Source organism: Gossypium hirsutum, chromosome D10 (genome assembly GCF_007990345.1).
Source record: "Gossypium hirsutum isolate 1008001.06 chromosome D10, Gossypium_hirsutum_v2.1, whole genome shotgun sequence".
Taxonomy (NCBI): domain Eukaryota; kingdom Viridiplantae; phylum Streptophyta; class Magnoliopsida; order Malvales; family Malvaceae; genus Gossypium; species Gossypium hirsutum.
Genome location: NC_053446.1, coordinates 4,503,600 through 4,524,609, shown reverse-complemented (window position 1 = coordinate 4,524,609; position 21,010 = coordinate 4,503,600). Strand labels below are relative to the sequence as shown.

Sequence of the window (21,010 nt, the reverse complement as noted above, 5' to 3'; positions counted from 1 at the left end):
AATTAAATTCAAAATTTACAAAAAATACAAGTTCCTATGTCATATTTTAACTTTAATTTATTTTGTATTTTTCATATTCCTTTTACTATTAATGATTGGTGTTCATGACTACCTTTCTCAACAATGATTTACCTCGTAAATAATTCTTCACCACAAAATTAATTTCGGAACATTATTTTTATTGGTTTTCATTATATTTATTTATTAAAATTTAATGCATCCATATTACATATTTTTCTTAATCTATTCTTAATATTGTTATTTCTTTATTATAATTAATTTATAAAATTTAAATATTAAAAATTTCTTTCTAAAAAAATACATTTAAATAATATAATTATAATTACTAATATTTTAAATTAATAAATACATCTTTTTATTCTATTTGACTCTTTTGTAAAGTCTAAAAACTTCCTAGCATAATGTGAAACAGATTGATGGGAGCGGTGAGCAAAGTCTAAGATCAGCGGTCAAAATAGAAATTAAATTTTGTTGACAATTTTGGTAAGTATCCAAAAGGAGTTTAGTTCAAACTAAATATCGAATAATATTTTTTTAATATCTGTTGGAGTGGGCTATTAATTTATTCCAACTTGCTGATACTTTTGGTTCAGCAATCATGTCTTCTTCCTCTCTCTCTCTCTTTTCTTTTTTGTTGAGCAGCAATAATGTTTTCAAGTTGACCTGGGCATTAACAGAAAATTGACAATTTGAAGTATGGTGAAATCTCCAAGCAAATAAAGCTCAGGTTAATTCATGCCCAGTAATAATTCTTATCGAAGACGAAGTCGAGAGAGCCATTGGCTCATTGCGTGGAGTAGATGTGAGTGGTGACTGATAATAAGAAACACTTGTACGCCCAAATCCCGTATTTATTTTGTGAAGAAAGAAAAAAAAAAGAGATGGCTTTAAGGTTGATGATGAAGCTACCACTGTCTTCTTCCAAAGGCTTGCTCTTCTTCTACTTGGTTGTTTTGTTTTCATGCAGCCAATCCATCAATGCCCAGACTAACCAGACTAACGCCACAACCGATCCTTCTGAAGGTTCTCTCTCTCCCTCTCTCTATATATGTATAACAACGAACAACTAATTGATTTTAGGGGGAAAGCTATGGTACTTATAATCGGTTTTGATAAACACAGTACATGTTCGACAAAATGTAAATATATTTATCAGTATTGTTTATTAATATTAAATGCTTCCTCTGTTCTGAGTAATTATTGTTTGGATAAATGGTAATCCTTTGTTAACGAAAACAGTGAAGGCATTGATCTCAATCTTCCAACAGTGGGATCTAGAAGCGCCGGATACATGGAACATCAGTGGAGAGCCATGTAGTGGAACTGCTCTCACCACAAGCTTTTCTGAGTTTGAGGATCCTTCTAATAACCCCGCTATCAGATGTGATTGTTCTTTCAACGCTAGCACTGTTTGCCATATTACTAGTCTGTATGCTTCTTGCTCTCTCACGCTTCTGCAATATTTTTAAGCCATTACTATATATCATTATAGTATAACAGTTTATATAAGGCTAATTTGATCCAAAAGCTACTCCATTCACATTAACCGGTAATGGATCTTCTGGAAAAATTTAAGCATATAGTTTTCCAGATTATACACAGCAAAAAACCTTTCATTATTAATGGCCTTTGTGAGAAGTCTAATAATGATTAATATATCATTTCTACTAACATTTTACATGTTTTAAACTCTTTTATCAGGAGGGTATTTGGACTAGATAAACGAGGAGTGATACCAGATGAGATTTTGGAGTTGCCTTACCTGGATTTCTTGTAAGAATGTTCCTTTTTGTTCCTCTTTATTTTCTCCTTGCTTTTGTTCTTCATAAGCCAACATTGATTTTGAATATTTTCCAAATGAATACAGATTTTGAAATGTTTACAGAATGTTTTTTAGTTAAGGAAACCGGTTGGCTTTACAGTAACTGATTATAATCATTTCTGTTGTTGGTGATGCAGGAAAATTGATAAAAATTTCTTCTCCGGTTCTTTGCCAGCATTCATTGGAAATCTGTCTAGATTAGGGTTACTGTGAGTACTCGAAGGGAATCTGATAAAAAGCATTTCATATTTGGTTGATATTATTTCTTTGTTGGTTTTCAGGCCTTAAGAACGACCTTCCAAATAACAGTAGTTAGAAAAGAAAAAAAATTGGACGAAACAGTATTTAGAATTAACATCATAGGAATGCAGAAAATGTATAGGCTGCTCTTTTATGGTTCAACACTTCCAAGTCTAATTGGTTTTTCATAAACCTCCCAATACCATACATGTAATTGCTACCAATACTTGGACTCAATACAAGAATGGATTCTGATATGTGATTGACACTTAAATTTTTTTTAAAGTTTTCTTTTTCATATATTTGAAGGATCATATCTCCATACCGTGTCCAAAAAATTAAGAGTTGAAGCAACATATTAATAGGTTAACAATGAGGTTACCTTGACTATCTTTCAAAATAATGACTAGTGGAATTCGATGGCTGATCTGAACTGAAGTTAAAACAGTAGTGTGTGAAGTCCACTCTGTTTTATATATGACAGACAATGGCTCTTCTATCACACTAGAATAAGAAATCATTCTGTTCCCTAATTTCTATGTATAATTTTCATTTTGTTTCATCCTAATTTCTTATATTCAAGAATACTCCTTTCTTTGGATTATTTATTTATTTATTTTACTTTGTATAGGTCAATTGCCCAAAACAATTTCTCTGGGCCCATTCCAAAGGAGATCGGAAATCTCAAGAAGCTATATCTGCTGTAAGAATTGAAGGAACTCTCAACGAATTCTTTATGTCACCATTATAAAGGATAAAATAGTTCTTTTTTTAAGCAAGCATTTACTTGTAAAAATGGTTTTTTTTTCCCCGAAGTTTCTCAAAAAAATTATGTGGATCAATGTCATGCAGCTCTTTGGGTAATAACGATCTCTCTGGAACATTGCCTCCTGAACTTGGTAATTTAGTCGAACTTGGAGAACTGTAAGTTATAACTTTCTTTAGTTCTTTGTAGGGGGCGTACATGATTGTGTTTATAGGTTACCCTTAAAATTATAACAACAATGGGTTTATGAATTTGGCAGATACATTAACAGTTGTGGATTGAGTGGTGAGATTCCCTCATCATTTGCTAACCTTAAAGAAATGCGAATTGTGTAAGAAAGACCCTTCTTTATGCTTATTTCCTTTTCTGTCTCTTGTTCTTACAAATAGGCTTACGTACCTTAAGTCCTTACCTTACCATAATAACCATAAGCTCTATTGAATCTCAGGTGGGCATCTGACAATGCATTCACAGGCAAAATACCTGACTTTGTTGGTAACTGGACAAAGCTTACACAATTGTAATTCATCAAAACATATTGGTTATATTCTTCATATAAGTTCAATCAGACATCAAGAATGATAGCTTTGCCTAGATTTTTCATCAGTTTGACTACTCTTTCGGATATTTATACAGGAGATTTGAAGGGAACTCTTTTGAAGGTCCAATTCCATCTAGTTTTTCGAATTTAACATCTTTGAATTCTTTGTAAGTAGAGATATCTTTCTTTCAAGATAGTATACTGCTGACCACCGTAGCACTCTCTCCCATTGTCTACATATTCATGCATGATACATGTAGGCATGCATGCATACATGTATGTGTATATCTACGTACTTATTTTTTATGGTCGTAAATCATGTAGGCGAATTGGTGATATATACAATGGGAGTTCTTCTTCTCTTGATTTTGTAAGAAATCTAAAGAACTTGACTGACTTGTGAGTTAACCATACTCTTTACTTCTTATAATCATTGGTTTTCCATTTTGAGAAAAAAAGATGGTTTTTATCTAAATTTATGTAATTAACATATTTATTTTTCCCTTCTTTTCGTTTCCTATAGGGTTCTAAGAAATGTCTTGCTCACTGGTAATTTTCCATCTTATATCACGGAATTACAATCTTTACAAAAGCTGTAAGTTTCTTCTAGAAGTTAACTGCTTCAATAATCTATGTTATTTGCTTGCTTCATGTTTCAAATTTCTCTCTGTTCCAGGGATTTGAGTTTCAACAACTTAACAGGCCAAATTCCAAGCACTTTGTTCAATATGAATTCTCTCATATACTTGTAAGCAATCAAACAAAAAAAAGAAAAGAAAACCATCCCTTTAGTAGTTGCTTAAGACTTATAGTTTTCACTTGACATTATTCATCTCTTTCATGTTATTGATATGGCCAGGTTTCTTGGAAATAACAGTCTATCAGGTTCCATTCCCAGCCAAAAGAGTGAAACTCTTCAGACCATGTAAGTCATTCTATCTCATCAACTTATTTCGTAAAATGTTAGTTTTAAATGTCCACCATCTCCTATTAACCATATCCCCCTCCCCCCTTCCGTTTTTAATGTAAAATTGCCTTTTATCCCTCTAAATACTTATCCAATAATATGGTAAATTATGTTTGCCTCCCCAAAAGTATTTTCAATCAATTAAATAGTTTAATTTACATTAATCATGGTATTAATATTTATGTCTACCAACTTTTTTTTTTTTGGGGAAAGTCTACCAACTTATTTAATTTACATTAAATAGTCATTCTATCTCATCAACTTATTGCATAAAATGTTAGTTTTAAATGTCCACCATCTCATATTAACCATAGTCAGCCAAGGGCAGGATTTAAGGGGGCTGGCAGCCCCCCCCCCCCCAAATTTTTGTAAAATTGCCTTTTATCCCTGTAAATACTTATAAAAAAAATATGATAAATTATGTTTGGCTCCCCAAAAGTTTTTTAATTTGATTTGTTTTTGAATTTTCAATCAATTAAATAGTTTAACTTACATTAATCATGCTATTAATATTTATGATTATATATTCATAACAAAGAGAAGAAAATTTTAAGTCAGCATCTTCCATATAGTGAATCTCCAAGTTGAAAAAGCAGGTTACATTCTCCTGATTCTGGCAATATATTTGTACTCCATACTCACTTTCTGCTAATATATTTCTCTATGCAGAGATTTATCATACAATTTTCTATCAGGAAACTTGCCTTCTTGGGTAAACTCACGCTTACAACTGTATGTATCTTAAACCAGGATGCTTCCTTTACTTACCTTTGCTTTCTAATTTTAACACTACTTTGTAGCTTATGGCCATTCTGGTGCTCAAATAGAGTTTACTATCTTCTTGTTGATATCTCACTGTAAAAAAGGAATCAATTGCAAAACAATACTAATAAGAGCTTGTTTCATGGAATTTTATGCAGGAACTTTGTGGCCAACAACTTCACACTTAACAGCTCAAACATAAGGTGAGCTATGTCCTGCAGCTCCCAACTTACCTTTCTCCTAAACTTTCTTGAAAGAATTCGTTTACCTTTGTGAAAAGAAATGCTTGCTATTATCTCTACTATGCAATGCATTCTTATGAAAGTTCCTAATCAAGAAATTGTTTTGAAATTCCTCAGGGTTTTACCAGGATTAGAATGCCTACAAAGAAGCTTCCCATGCTTTAGAAATGCTTCACGATGTATTAGCTAAAACTTTGGAACTGATATCTGTTGTTGGGCTCTTAATTATATAATTGATCAAGACCAATGCTTAATGCTTTGCTAACATATTTCAATGTCGGCAATGGCAGATGCAAACTTCTCGCTCAATTGTGGTGGACCAGCAATAATAGCTGATGGGATACAGTTTGAGGCTGAGAATAGAACACTCGGCCCAGCAAAATTTAATGTAACCAGTACACAGAAATGGGCAGTTAGCAATGCTGGCTTGTTTGCAGACAGACAAAATCAACAGTTTGTGGAAAACAATGGAGGACAAGTGAGAAGTACAAACACTCCAGAGCTGTATGAGACTTCAAGGCTATCCCCTGGATCACTCAGATACTATGGCCTAGGCCTTGAGAATGGACCCTATACTGTAAGATTGTTCTTTGCAGAGACAGGTTTCCCAGAGCGAACCTCAGGGTCCTGGAGGAGTCTAGCAAGGCGTGTTTTCGATGTTTATATTCAGGTAATATTTCTTTTGAAGTACAAATTCATACCATTGTAAGCTATATATAAATCATTTCACTGCCCCTATTTGCAGTGTTTCTATGATTACAAGTATGTTCACATAATTTTACACTTAGAAACACTTATTGGTTTGATATCTCATTAATGCTTCATCAGGGAGCCCGGAGACTAAGGGATTTTGATATATCAAAGGAGGCTGGTGGTGTTCAGAGAGCAATAAGTAGGAATTTCACTACTAACGTAACTGAGAACCATCTAGAAATTCACCTGTTCTGGGCTGGTAAGGGGACTTCCGGCACACCAGAAGATGGTTATTATGGTCCATCCATTTCAGCTATTAGTGTTGTTCCAAGTAAGACACCTTAACACTTTTGAATCCTCATGTAATAAATGCTCCATGTGCTTATCTTCTGTTTTATGTTTCTAATACACCTATTTTGTTCTCCAGATTTCATACCAACTGTCAGTGGGATACCCCCAAGCAATCCTAAAGAGAAGAACCACACGGCATTGATTGCTGGTGTTACAGTTCCTGTTGTAGCATTGGCTTTGATACTTATATTTGCAATTATTTTTGTGAAGAGAAAGAAAGAAGATGATGATGAGGAGGGTAAGAGCATTAGTTTATTGTAAAATATATATTATTGGTTATTCATTGTATATCAGAAAAAGGTGCATCTTTAAATCTCTGCTCAATATCAATGGAATAGTTTATAAGAAAAGACCCCATTAACAGAAAAGAGAAAAAGTCTTCTGCTTTTAAAATTGGTATGCCCAGCAAAGATCATTAGTCTTTCAATGTAATATCTAATCATGGTAATTGTTAATATTAGAGAAGCTTTTTTTTTTTGGCTCCAACTTACAGGTTACTAATTGCCTTGTCTCTGCAGTGCTTCTTGGTATCAGCCCTAGACCAAACACATTTACTTATTCAGAGTTAAAAGCTGCCACTGAAGACTTCAGTCCTTCAAATAAGTTAGGAGAAGGGGGGTTCGGACCTGTGTACAAGGTAAACGAGGTCAAACATTTTTAGCATGCTAACTTGCTTGTCATACAATGATGAAATTATCCAGAGGATGATTTATTACATGGCATTACTAAATCATAGTACACTTTAGGGTACACTTTCTGATGGGAGAGTCGTAGCTGTGAAACAACTTTCAGTAGCATCAAACCAGGGGAAAGATCAATTTGTTGCTGAGATAGCTACCATATCAGCCGTACAACATCGTAATCTTGTCAAACTATTAGGCTGCTGCATTGGAGGAAATAGGCGCCTCCTTGTTTACGAGTATCTTGTGAACAAAAGCCTTGATCAGGCTCTCTGGGGTATGAGAACAATTTATTGTAATAATTTATGCTTTCCATTCTTTTTTTATTAATGAACAACTATATGAGATTCATTGTACTACATATGCAGGAAAACAGGACTTGCATCTTGATTGGCCAACACGCTTTAATATTTGCCTATCAACCGCAAGAGGGCTAGCTTATCTTCACGAGGAGTCTATGCCAAGGATTGTTCATAGGGATGTCAAGGCAAGCAATATTTTGCTTGATGCAGAGCTTTGCCCAAAGATATCTGATTTTGGATTGGCAAAGCTTTATGATGACAAGAAAACGCACATCACCACTCGCGCTGCTGGAACAATGTAAGACCTTTCAACCTTTTTGTTCATGAATCCTGCCTCAGTAGCATGTAATTTCTGTTCCCAAATTGCTAGATTTAGTAATTTTATCAGTAAACATTGTTCACCAATGAAATGTAATTATCTTGAAGTGGCTACCTGGCACCAGAGTATGCGATGCGTGGGCATCTTACAGAGAAAGTAGATGTTTTTGGCTTTGGTGTTCTTGCTTTGGAGATTATAAGTGGTAGACCAAACTCATATAATTCCGTAGAAAATGACAGAATTTATCTTCTTGAATGGGTAATCCAAACAGATATCTCCCTTTTGCAGTACTATTTATTCAAGTACCTCTTAAATTCTGAAGGCTTTGCTCATTATTATAAATTTGTTCATACAATGTCTCTAGGCGTGGACCCTGCATGAAAATAACCAACTTTTGAGCCTTCTTGATCCAAAATTAGTGGAGTTTGATGAAGATGAAGCTCTCCGAGTGATAAGAGTAGCACTTTTATGCATTCAAGCATCACCATCAATGCGGCCACCCATGTCCCGTGTCGTTGGTATGCTTGCAGGAGATATTGAAGTGACCAATGTTACAACAAAACCAAGTTATATAACTGACTGGGATTTTAAGGATGTCACAGGCACCTTTATGGATGAATCGCAAACATCCATTCCATCTGACCATAGCGGCAGCGACATCAAGAGTAAGAACAAGATCATTTCAGATGCAGATGATCAACCAGTACTTTCTCCTTTAAATATTTCTGGATTCAGGGAGAGCTTTGGAGAAGGAAGGTGAGAGTTGTTTGTTCCATGCCTGCTATAATAGCATATGATAATGTAGTTTCTTCAACTCTGCCTACTTTGTTGTTCTAGAAATTATCATTTCTGTATAGATTGAATTGTCTTGTAATATATGTATCGCAATATTATGAAATTCAGACAAACAAAGACTAGTTGTTCGAATACAATAATTTTGTTCAATGAAAAATAGCAAATTATGCAGTCCAAAGATTAACCCCCGGAATAACAGTCGTGAGACATCGTTGCAACAGAATAATATTGTTCAGTGTGTAAATCTGGTATATGATAGGTAGGCCAGCCGACCTGATTTCCTTTTTCAATAGTTCTAAAACTATAATTGAACTTTAGGTGCTGAAATGTGCTCTAATGTCCATAGCAATTAAATTTTTTGAGAAAGGTAGCAAATGTTTTGTTCATTAAAATACTTGGTATTTTGACATGTGAAATTACATGCTAAAATTGGTATATAAATATATGTATGTATTGGACTGACATAATCAGGAAGAATATTTGGCAAGTGGAATGGTGGATAGATAATAAATGGAAGTTTGGGTCTAATCTAGCCACCCAAATCTGTTGGCTTGACTGATTTTCATTTCATATATATAAATAAAATTCGCCATATCCAACTTGCAGTAAACGTTCATTTAAAAAAAATCACCTTGAAAGCAATATACACCGCTGAATATTTGGCCAAATGGTTTAGAAACACTATGAATTTAGATAACTCTCCAAATCAGCTTAGATGTGGACCTTACAAGTTCCCGCTCCGTATTCCATCCCCATTCAATAAGGCACTGCCCACTTCCCTCCCTGCAGTACAGGGCAGCTCCATGGGATTGGTTCATATCAGATTGTAAGACCTATGAATTTGTCACAGTCCTGTGATAAGTTCAACTTTGGGACATTGGGTTCTTTCATGCCTGGTCTTATGCAACTCTCTGTCATCGCTGCCCTAACCAATACGGCAAAAAAAAAATTATATTTGTCTATTTTTGACAAGGCAGCTCCTTCCTATAGCTAGTTGTGTTTTTTTATATCAGATAAAACAATACAACGCTGGATTAACAACTAAAACTGGCGGCCAAGTCCAACTACATATATAAATGTTGAGTCACACTAACTATATCGGTGAAAGAAATCAAAAGAAAGATGATATCGAGTGAGGAGCCGCCATCTTGTTCCAAATGCTTGGTGGTGTTATTCGTTTTCTTTATTGCTTGCACCAAATATTGCAATGCTCAGACTCCGACAGCTACCACCGACCCATCTGAAGGTATTTTCTCTGTCTGTAATTCACCATCTACAATATCTGAAAGATTCAAATACGAAAAATTTTAAATGTTAAGACTTAATTTAAATGTATGAAGATTAAGTGCAAAGATATATTATAATTTCTTGTTCATTTAATTGTTTCAATTGATTTCCTCAAACAAAAAATGATTTTGTTTCAATTGATAGCTAAGTTTATGAGATGGAACTGTTGGCATATAATAATACAACTCTCAACTTTCTTGCAATATTCATGGTAGATGGAGTCCAGTAAATTTAAGATTAGTTATTTGATACGTTAACAATGAAGCAAAGTTAAAAAATAGCGAAGTCTTCTTCTTCTTCTTTTGGAAACAAGTTAAAAGATTCCTTTCAAGTGTTTTTATCATATAAAAAGTTTAGGGTAAACTACACTACAAGTCACCCAACTATTGGCCTGTTTCTTTTTCAGTCACTTAACTATGAATTTTTTTAAATTGGTCACCCAACTTTTTGAGCTTTTTTTTTTGTCAATTTCTGTTAAGTGCCGTTAAAAGATTTGTATAATAAAAAATTTAGCCTTCAACTTTTACATATTATATCAATTTAATTATAATTTTAAAAAATTACCCTCAAAATTTACAAATGGTGTCCTAATTCTAAAAATTCAAAAAAAATGTGTAAAAGTACATGAATATTTTCATAAAATATAATAATAAATTTAAAAATATAAAAAAGAAAAACAAAACTATCGATTTCAAATGGACTTGGGTCTAAGGTATGGTCTTCTACTCGTCATTTAGTCGAACTGATGAAATGACGAAATCCATAAAAATAATTCAACAGGTCCTGGAAGGAATTCTGGGGGGTCCATATGAGAATTTAGAAATCCATTGTTTTGATCGAGAAAGGGATCCATAATGGATGATTTTGAATCAGTTCATTAGTAAAAAACCTTCTTCCACCTTTGAATTACCGAGACAAAAACTTTATGCGAGAATAGAAGCCCCAATGGGAGAATTAAGAATTTTTCTGATAGGGGATCAAAGCGGTTTTCCTTGAAGATGGAAAATTCGTCCGCCCGAATTTTATCAATTTGAAAATTCTTCCTCAATTAGTTAAAAAAAATGAAATTGACTGATATTATGACGATACTAGGTAGCATAGATATCATTATGGGGGAAGTAGATCATTGAGTCAATGGGTATTGATCCACCGATCTTCGAATTGTCCACTCAAATGGAAACTTTCGAATAATTCACTGATTAAATTGTAACTGTTTTTAGTTAACTGACTAAAATGAAAACTTTACTATAGTTTAGTTACTAAAAGTGTAGTTTACCTAAAAATTATATTTAACTTCAATTAAAATTAGGTATTTAAAATTTATATTTAACTCAATTATATATTAGAACTCACTAAATTTTTTTTTATGTAAAATTAATTACTTACCAGAAGATTTCAATGAAAAAAAGACCGCATTTCACCGAAAACAATTTACAGAAAATTATTTTTTAATAAATAGATTGATTTTCTAGAAAAAAAAAAACTAAGGGTATGTTTCGTTTTAGAAAATGTTCTCTGTTTTCATTTTCATTTTCTTTTTCTTTTTCAGAAAGAAAACTTTTGTTTATTTTTTGAAAATTGGAAAATATGTTTGGTGAATGGAAATAACAATTTATTTCAATAATGAAAATAGTGAAAACGAATTTGGTATGCATTTTTCAAAATAGAAATAAAAAATAAGTAAATTAAAGTATAATTTATTTAAATTGTATTGTAATAGTAAAATAAAATGTAATTAAATAAAAAATTATAAAGATTAAAAAATAAAAAGTTGTTTCTAAAAGGATTCAAACCCGAACAATTTTAATATATAAAATGAAGCTTTAAAAAATCCCTTATTTTTAACTCTTTCCATTTTATCAAAACAATTTTATTAAAAGCAATGAAAATATGTTTTTTATTTTTTTAATTTTCACATATTTTTATTTTTCAAAAATTAATTTTTTTAAATTTTTAGTCAAACATATTTTCTTCACTATTTTCTATGAAAATTAAAATGAAAATAACCCTTGTTTTCTAAAACCAAACGCACCATAATATTTTTCGGTGTTTGAATAATTTTATATAAAATATTTTTCATTATTTGACAACTTTTTCTGAAATTATTTTCTAAAAATTATTATAATAACATTTCCTTTTGGCAATCAAAATTTATTTTTTAATAAGATAATATTTTATAATAAATAATATCTTATATAAACTTAATAATAAACAATGCCTAATTAAAAATATTACATATATGAGAGTGAATAGTGACACATTAGCGTTAGAAGGGATAAATGAAGCTAACCATGATTTAAACAAATAATCATATTTATGTAATTAAAATATTCATATTTTATACTATAAAATATTTATAAATTATGATATAGATATATTATTAAAATATTAATATAAATATTTTTCAATCATACATTAAGAATATTATTTGAAATTTAAAATTATTATTGTTAAAATTTATTACTAATATAAAATTGTAATATAAATATTATATTAATTATATTAATAATTTATTATATTATCAAATATAAATAATTAAAATATTCATGTTTAATAATATTGAATATTATAATATTAGATTTTAATATTTTAATATTTTAATATTTAAAATAAACGTTTATTGTTAATGTTATAATATTAGGTATGATTCAAGTTAATTTTTACATAAAAATAAGGGTAAATTACACTAACAGTCACTCAATTTTGATGCAGCTGGCAAAATAGTCACTTTGATTTCAATTCAGTTACTCAACTTTTAAAAAATAACAAATTAGTCACTAACATTATCGAAAAGTGACAAATCAATCACCCATTAACATTTTCCGTTACAAGCCTAACGGGACAAGTGATGTGACCAGTTAACTTGCCACGTAGGGTGAGGCAAAGTTTCAATTCAATCACTCAACTTTCAAAAATAACAAATCAGTTATTAACGTTATCGATAAATAGCAAATCAATCACCTATTAGCATCATTATTGAAAAGTTACAAATCAGTCACTCATTAACATATTCCGTTACAAACCTAATGGGACAGGTGACGTGACCAATAAACTAGCTGATGTAGCCAGTTAACTTGTCACGTTAGATGAGGCAAAGTTGAGTGATTTTTTTTTCATCCTTCCTATTCTGTTTTTAATAAATGGCCCTATATTTTTACTTTTTGCATAAATGACTCAATATGTGTTTATACTTATTCTCAATTCCAACAATCTCGTCGCCACAACCATCTTTGGCATCACCATCATTGACCTCCAAAACACCATCCTATTTTTCTTTTTCAACCCCCCAATAGAGGAGCCACCACGGTTGGGATCCAACTGTCTTTTTCTGCTGCCCAAAGTCATTAGCTTTGAAAAATCAGACCGAAATGGGATTGGAGACAATTCAAGAACCAAATCGGTGAGGAGAAAATCATCCAAAGCAACATTCAAGCAATTCAAGAACCAAAACGACTCGGATTTGTCGAGATCTCCATGGGATACGATGATATAAACAAAAGGGTCGTCGATTAAGCTAAACAACACTAACTCCATTGCTAACATTATCAAGTTGCATAAAACAAAATTAGAAGCAAAACAAGGAGAACATCTAGACAAACCAAACAATCAACTGAACTTATGATTTCCGAGAACAAAGGAAGCGGTCCCTCCAAAAGGACAACTAAATGCCGACAAGTGAAATTCTAGGTTGGGTCAGTGATTAGCAGTATCCCAAAGTAGAAATCGGACTAGGTATTGTAGCAAAGGAGGATGAGAGATGGATTCGAAGAAGAGCACCGGAGATGGTCAACAATAAAAGTTGTGGTTGAGGTGAGGTAAGCCCGGTCCTTGGAAAGGGATTTGAATCGGGTCACAAACTAAGGGTAATCTAGAAAGGATATCGAAAAGGGTATTTTGAGTTAATGACAATGAGGAAACCATGGTTTTCAGCTTTCTTCCTAAACAATAAGAATTCATTCAAGGGTTTTGTTTGTTCTTCTTTTTGGGTATCTGGTTTTTTAAAAGTTAGTAGGATTAATTTGTTATTTTTTAAAATTTGAGTGACTAAATTGAAAGTTGAGTGACCGTTGGTGTAATTTACCCTTATATATATTTTGGGTTTGAAATAATGTGGTGCCGGTTAAATTTCAGGTCACTTTTTTGTTACATACGTAACAGAAAATGGTTAGTAGGACTAATTTGTTATTTTTTAAAAGCTGAATGATTGAATTAAAATTAGAATGACTATTTTATGAGCTGCATTAAAATTGAGTGAGTTTTGATATAATCTATCTTAAAAACAAAAACATTAATGAAAGAGTTCTTCTCGAAGAAAAATAATAATAATACCTTACAAGAGGGTAATTCAATTTGTAGGAAAAGGGACTTTAACTTTTATTGACCAAACTGTTTTCACGAAGCAGACACATAAAATATTATAATCTCTCTTGTTACTGCTACCCAAAGGCTCCTTCAAGAGTATATTTAGCAATGGCTGTTCAATTGCCTGTTGTTTGGATGTTTTCTTTTGACCATCTTCACTTCATGAAGTGCAATTTTCAGTCTTTGAATGTCTTCAATCAGGGTCTGATACTCTGACAGTACCCCCGGTCAAAATTTTTTTTACTCTATTACTACAATTCCAAAACGACTAAAGCACCCTTCAGTTCTCCCTTCCCCATCACATAGCTCACCACTAAATAGCTGGTGTCAACCCTAGTTTCACCATGTTGAAATGAGCCATCTTCCTCCAAACACTCTCGGGGCTGCTCTTCTTTTTTGGTTCATCTTTCTATTCTTGCTCAAACCATTACAGCAATCCTGTATAAGAGCTTTTGCTACCATTATGCCACTTACATATATAGTAATCTTTTTATTTTTGTTGATGTGAAGTGAGGGCATTGAATGCAATATTCCAACAATGGGAAACTCAAGCGCCAGACGGTTGGAACATCAGCGGAGAGCCATGCAGCGGAGTTGCTCTCAGTCAAAGCGATTCAGTGTTTGAAGACTCTGCTAATAATCCATCTATCAGATGTGACTGTTCCTTCGAAAATTCCACCCTCTGCCACATTACTAGACTGTATCTCTATTTCTCTATGCTTTCCTTCATCTCTTCCATATATCATACTCATCTTCTTATTTAATTTCCATTTATGTTTTGATGATCTCAGGAGGGTATTTTCTCTGGAGAAACGAGGAAGGATACCTGAAGAGCTTTTAGCTTTTAGATATCTCAACTTCTTGTATGAACATTCTCTCTCTCTCTCTCTTCTGCTCATGCATGCAATTCATTTGTATAAATAACCCAAGATTTAATACTTTAACTAATTTTAAGACCTTCCAATGAATACAATTTTTTTGTTCTTTTATAGTTGAATACGGGACATATACGTGTGCGTATGTTTGCTTGAAGATTTTTGCTGTTCTAATTATAATAAGGAAGATTCATTAATATGTTTTGGTGATGCAGGAAGATTGATCAAAACTTCTTTACAGGTCCCTTGCCAGCATTTGTTGGAAATATGTCTAGACTAGGATTACTGTGAGTGCTCCAATATTATCACTTATATATAATTTTTAAGGTCTTTCTAGTAATATGACCAATGGAATTCATACTATTTAATATAATTAATTACTGTCAAAATTAAGCCAAAAATATACTTATTTTGTTAGTAACAATTTTCATCTGTTTCCTAGGAATTCAAGCATTTTATTTTAATGAACTATATATTATTCATACTCATCCCCTTTTTTAACTTTCTGATCAAAATGGTGATTATGAACTCATTTGAATTGCAAAATGCTATTGATTTAACTTATTATTGTTGTTGGTGATTTCTTGTATTGATCCAAGAAGTGCTGATTCTTTGGATGACACTTTATAAAAATGACAGGTCAGTTGCCCAGAATTCATTATCTGGACCTATCCCAAAGGAGATTGGAAATCTCAAGGAGCTCTATCTGCTGTAAGACTTGAACAAATTCTCCACACAAAACATCATGAATGATCTTCATCATACAGCATATATAAAATATGTATACTTATATGTTTGTTTTTCTCTTTATAATACAAATAGAACCTACTATTATTCTGAGTCCTTCACCCAAAACATAAAATATAAATTTTGTGGTTGTACATTATGCAGGTCTCTTGGTATTAATAATTTCTCAGGAACAATCCCACCAGTGTTGGGTAATCTAGTTGAGCTTCAACAACTGTAAGTTGTAACTTGTTCTCTACTTCTTTTTTAGGCATGTAATTAATATTGTATTACTATGTTTATCATATGAATAATTAAGATAACTTTGGCTTATGATTGTTGTTGACAGTTACATTAACAGTTGTGGATTGACCGGTGAAATCCCCTCAACATTTGCAAACCTTCAAAATTTGCAAATTGTGTAAGAAATTTCTACGACTATGAATATCTTATTCTTCTATATATATGCTTGTTGGTTTTTCTTCTTCAGTTCCGGAAAGTTGCCTTGGCCTAGCTTAGCTTAATTATAATGGCTTGTTGAATTTCAGGGGGCATCTGACAACGCTTTCACAGGCAAAATACCTGAATTTATTGGAAGTAACTGGACAAAGCTTGCATCATTGTATGTTTTCCAAATATGAGAAATAACCGTGAATGTAGATTTTTCTTGTGCTACTTCGCCGACTAATCTGTCAATCTATAGGAGACTTGAAGGGAACTCTTTTGAAGGGCCTATACCATCTAACATTGGGAACTTAACCTCTCTTACCATTTTGTGAGTAAATTAAATATTTTGTATTCCATGTTATTCCCCCACCCTCCAATAGTCCCTCCCAAGCCTCTCTTCTCCTCATGCTCACACATCAATGCATGTAAATACCTTCTGATATATATGTATTTGTTTGGTCCTTGTGTATAATCATGTATATAGGCGAATTACCGGTATATACAACGGGAGCTCTTCGCTTGATTTCGTTAGAAATTTAAAGAACATATCAGACTTGTGAGTTAAGCATACCATTTACCATCTTGATCTTATCTCTATCTTTATTTTTCTTTTTTTCTTTTTTTCTCCCATTTAGTTTCATGGTTTTACCTAAATTTACGGAATAACAAACTTTACTTTTGTTTCTTTTTTCCTGTATTGTAGAGTTCTAAGAAACGTTTTACTCACTGGTAGCATTCCCTCTGACATCTCAGATTTCCAATCCTTACAAAAGCTGTAAGTTCTATTCACAAATTTATTGTTAATACTGTATACTAAATGAAAAGTCCATTTCTTACTATTAATGTCTTTTCTTTCTCATCCAGGGATTTGAGTTTTAACAACTTAACAGGACAAATTCCAGGTAAATTGTTCAATATGAATTCTCTTACATACTTGTAAATTCCAAGAAACTCTCTCTTCCGTTGCTTGAAAATCTCACTTTATGTCTAGTTTATCGCTAATATCTGCTTCAACCACATTGTTTCCACATAATGTAATTATTTATGTTGTTTCTTCTTTTCATGATGTTGAAATGGTCAGGTTTCTTGGAAATAATAGTCTGTCAGGTACCCTTACTAGCCAAAAGAGCGAAATTCTTAAGAGTATGTAAGTCATCATATCACTGTGATGTATGTGATTGAATTAGTTAACAACTTTTCTTATGGTTGATGTTTTGAGTTTAAGTTTTTTCCCTGATGCATTATTTTTTGAATCCCAATCAATGTTTATCCCTTTCTGCACATGAGGAGTTTTTGAAGTTGTGGGCACCCACCATTTATAATATCTGTAGTTGTAAATCTATCATTGTTAACTAATCTACTCTGATGCAGAGATGTGTCTTACAATCAGCTATCGGGAAATTTGCCCCCATGGATAGATTCAAGCTTCCAACTGTACATTTCTTAATCCATGACACTTCCTATCTTTGATTTCCAATTCAATACATTGCTTTGAGCATGAGGCTTGCTAGTGCTCAAATGGAGCTTTTATCCCCCTTATAATCACCATGAATTTAGATGTACATATAGACATTAAAAACAATGAATGTGCCGATAGGTCCAATATTTGAGGGTCTATACATAATACACATGGGGGATGTGAAAATTAATTCATTAAATATTTTCTGATATGGATTAGGAGTAAGATTTTTTCTGGAATTCTATGTAGGAATGTAGTGGCCAACAACTTCACCCTCAATAGCTCAGACATAAGGTGAGATATTGTCCAACCATCCTCTGTTTTCCCTTTTCCTTTCCATCTTTTCCCCATGAGTAAGCAGTTGCGATCATTTCATCCATGCAATGCATTATTTTCAAGTGTCAAATCCAGATGGACTATAAATATTTTTCAAATTACAGACTTTTACCAGGACTGCAGTGCCTTCAAAGAGGCTTCCCATGCAATAGAAATTCTCCACGATGTAAGCTTAGCTAAAACTTTGGCATCAGTCTATGTTGTTGAGGTTTGAATTATATATAAATTCCAACGGGGATTTTGACCATTTATTAGTTATTTGCTAAACATGTTTCAATGGTTGCATGGAAGATGCAAACTTTGCAATCAAGTGTGGTGGTCCGCAGATGACTGCTGATGGCATAGTGTTTGAGGCTGAGAATAATTCTTTGGGCGCAGCAACATTTAATGTAACAAATACGCAAAAATGGGCAGTTAGCAATGTAGCATTGTATGAAGACAGGGAGAATCCATTGTATGTGCAAAACACAAATGCACAAGTGAAAGGCACCAACACCCCTGCGCTTTATCTTACTTCAAGGATATCCCCTGTATCCCTCAGATACTACGGCTTAGGCCTTGAGAATGGGCCTTATACAATAAACTTGTTCTTTGCGGAAACAGCTTATCCAGATAGAAGCACTCAGTCGTGGAAAAGTTTAGGAAGACGCGTTTTTGATATTTATATTCAGGTAATGCTTGCTTAATATGAAAAATAAAATCATTCTCAAGTGTAGATTATAAATTTTGTTACTTCTACAATTCCATTTCAAGTGTTTCTATGAATACAGTTATGTTTATATCTCATCACCACTTTCATAGGGGGGTCTTCAAGTTAAAGATTTCGATATATCAAAGGAGGCAGGTGGAGCTGAGAAAGCAATTACTAGGAGATTCATTTCTAATGTGACAGATAATCATCTTGAAATTCACTTGCTTTGGACTGGTAAGGGGACCTGCTGTGTACCAGAACTAGGTTATTATGGTCCATCCATTTCAGCTATTAGTGTGGTCCCAAGTAAGAATTTTAACACACATCAGTCAGTCTTTCTTACAAGATCCTTCAAACGTGCTTTTGTTTTCTGATTCTGATGCCTCTACTTTGTTGGCTTAGATTTCAAACCAACTGTTAGTGGGTTACCACCAGGCAATTCTAAGAGGAAAACAGCACTGATTGTTGGTATTGCAGTTCCTGTTGGAGCTGTTTCTTTGATGCTGATATATGTAGTTATTCACTTTAAGAAAAGAAAAGAATACGATGATGAGGAAGGTAAGAGCATCACTACTTTACATACAAAGTGCATCATTGTCATAGTGGTTATATTTCTACAAAAGATGTCTGTTGGTTGAGAACAATGAGGCATGTCACTGATTCAATCCTTTATGTCAATAGTTCAGCTAGGTAGTAGGCTGTGGATAATGATTTGTAGATGGTAATTCTCTATGCTCTTGATAGTGGTAGTGAATGACTTAACTTCTGAATAGTAATTCCTTATATATATATATATAGAGAGAGAGAGAGAGAGCCCTAAATTTAATGAGCAATCCTAGAGCATATCTAGTCTTAAACTAGGTTACCTTAAACTTGGTGAGTGTTGGATAAGGATATGTACCGATACAAGTATACATTTTTTTTTCCAAGTTTTTTCATATATTTGGAGGATCATACCCCATATTCATATCTAAATATGTGTCAAATATGGTTGTCGAATATGGATTCTTTAGACATGATTTTGTACCTTCACAAACATTGCATATCGAGTACCGAGCATCTACAACTCTAGTACAGTTAACAAAGTCAGCATTATAATTAATATTGAAATATGAGTTAAAGTTTTTTTTTCTCATTTTATCGCTACAACTTACAGCCTACTACTTGCCTTACTTAACTCTGCAGTGCTTCTTGCAATTGGTCCTAGACCAAACACATTTAGCTATGCTGAGTTGAAAGCTGCAACAGAAGACTTCAGTCCTTCAAACAAGTTAGGAGAAGGGGGTTATGGAGCTGTCTACAAGGTATGCTATGTTTTACATTTTTAGGATGCAATTATCATATTGATTGAAACACTTTTGAGAGGATGGCATATATTTCAACATCGCTAAGTTAGATTACCTTGTAGGGTACATTATCAGATGGGAGGGTCGTAGCTGTGAAGCAACTTTCAGTAGCATCTCACCAAGGAAAGAGTCAATTTATTGAGTTTAATACATTGCAGCTCACAAGATCAATTGGCTGACATTTTGACAAAGCCTCTTGGCACAATCAGGTTTGAATTTCTAAGGAAATCAATTGGTGTTTGTTGCCTACAGTCCAAGGAGGAGTGTTGAACATGGACTGTAAAGCAACAAAGGAGCAACTTGGTGCATTTTGTTTATTTTGTTTATTTTTAATATTTGTAATGATAGCTATAATTGAAACAAGTTGATATGCAACTTGGTTTCATAATAATAGCTAATATGCTTTCATAATGATAGCTATAATGCTTTCATCTTTTTAATTATTAATTGGCAAGTTGCCAAATTTAGTGGAAATTGTTAGGTAAACATTCCACTTTTGTAACTCTATATTTTGAAATGAAATGAAAATGGTATTATCATTCGGTTTCAATCAAACATATTTTTTTTCCTTTTGCTTGTCAACCGAGAGCTTATACTCTTGATGCTTTGTGTTTTTTTGCTTGCTGTTTGAAGAGCTTATGCTCTTAGTGTTTCATTGTTTGGTTGTTGCTGCCATTTTATCTAACATTATAGAGTGAAAGATGTAAATGGCAAAGTCATTTGGATGCGTTTGCAAGAATAAATGAAATTTGTCAATGGCGCATGACCTTGTTAGATACTACATTGTCAAGCAAGAGCTTTTACCACGATTTTCACCATGTCAACATTTCTGGAAGAAGAAACCAACCACCATAGTTAATTGTTTGAGTAATATTGTTTATGAATTGGAATTTGCTTTGAAGTTCAGTGAAATCAATTCAAATTCAATATATGTAATAATATTCAAATTAAATTCAACATAACATTACTTTAAGTTTTCT

The 21,010-nt window shown here is 32.9% G+C and overlaps 3 protein-coding genes across 7 annotated transcripts in view; all 3 read left to right on the top strand.

The window, feature by feature from the left end:
* The first annotated feature begins 569 nt into the window (after positions 1–569).
* LOC107913815 (probable LRR receptor-like serine/threonine-protein kinase At1g56130) lies at positions 570–8,679 on the top strand. Its single transcript, XM_016842462.2, has 24 exons — positions 570–1,044; positions 1,261–1,450; positions 1,723–1,794; positions 1,981–2,052; positions 2,715–2,786; positions 2,936–3,007; positions 3,109–3,180; positions 3,298–3,369; positions 3,486–3,557; positions 3,715–3,789; positions 3,914–3,985; positions 4,067–4,138; positions 4,250–4,315; positions 5,027–5,089; positions 5,278–5,322; positions 5,479–5,540; positions 5,652–6,031; positions 6,190–6,385; positions 6,482–6,643; positions 6,924–7,042; positions 7,152–7,362; positions 7,454–7,685; positions 7,814–7,964; positions 8,071–8,679. The coding sequence occupies exons 1-24, from the start codon at positions 903–905 to the stop codon at positions 8,464–8,466; spliced, it is 3,138 nt and encodes a 1,045-aa protein (XP_016697951.1). The 5' UTR covers positions 570–902; the 3' UTR covers positions 8,467–8,679.
* Positions 8,680–9,487: 808 nt separating this feature from the next.
* LOC107916428 (probable LRR receptor-like serine/threonine-protein kinase At1g56140) overlaps positions 9,488–21,010 on the top strand; it is a 35,384-nt gene continuing 23,861 nt past the window's right edge. The window contains exons 1-3 of the mRNA XM_041102874.1: positions 9,488–9,747; positions 14,661–14,850; positions 14,942–15,013. Coding sequence (XP_040958808.1) covers positions 9,624–9,747; positions 14,661–14,850; positions 14,942–15,013 — 386 coding nt within the window. The 5' untranslated portion in view covers positions 9,488–9,623. The remainder of the gene's footprint in view (positions 9,748–14,660; positions 14,851–14,941; positions 15,014–21,010) is intronic.
* Positions 16,902–20,811, top strand: LOC121222332 (probable LRR receptor-like serine/threonine-protein kinase At1g56130). 5 transcript variants are annotated; one of them, XM_041102879.1, is made up of 11 exons: positions 16,957–16,973; positions 17,063–17,100; positions 17,280–17,345; positions 17,570–17,632; positions 17,907–17,951; positions 18,098–18,159; positions 18,285–18,664; positions 18,795–18,990; positions 19,087–19,242; positions 19,870–19,988; positions 20,093–20,811. In XM_041102879.1, exons 7-11 carry the CDS (start codon positions 18,320–18,322, stop codon positions 20,207–20,209), a joined length of 933 nt encoding a protein of 310 aa, XP_040958813.1. In that variant the 5' UTR covers positions 16,957–16,973; positions 17,063–17,100; positions 17,280–17,345; positions 17,570–17,632; positions 17,907–17,951; positions 18,098–18,159; positions 18,285–18,319; the 3' UTR covers positions 20,210–20,811. The 5 variants fall into 5 exon arrangements, with proteins under 5 accessions (XP_040958811.1, XP_040958813.1, XP_040958810.1 ...); XM_041102876.1 differs by having other exon boundaries at positions 18,249–18,664; XM_041102877.1 differs by having other exon boundaries at positions 16,902–16,973; positions 17,280–17,305; positions 18,098–18,664.

Coding starts and splice junctions, on each gene's coding strand:
- LOC107913815 (XM_016842462.2), top strand. CDS start 903: ATGGCTTTAAGGTTGATGATGAAGCTACCACTGTCTTCTTCCAAAGGC. Junction 1,451..1,722: donor GTTTGCCATATTACTAGTCT/GTATGCTTCTTG, acceptor CTCTTTTATCAG/GAGGGTATTTGGACTAGATA. Junction 5,541..5,651: donor CTTTAGAAATGCTTCACGAT/GTATTAGCTAAA, acceptor CGGCAATGGCAG/ATGCAAACTTCTCGCTCAAT.
- LOC121222332 (XM_041102877.1), top strand. CDS start 18,278: ATGGAAGATGCAAACTTTGCAATCAAGTGTGGTGGTCCGCAGATGACT. Junction 18,665..18,794: donor TTTTTGATATTTATATTCAG/GTAATGCTTGCT, acceptor CCACTTTCATAG/GGGGGTCTTCAAGTTAAAGA. Junction 19,989..20,092: donor GTTATGGAGCTGTCTACAAG/GTATGCTATGTT, acceptor ATTACCTTGTAG/GGTACATTATCAGATGGGAG.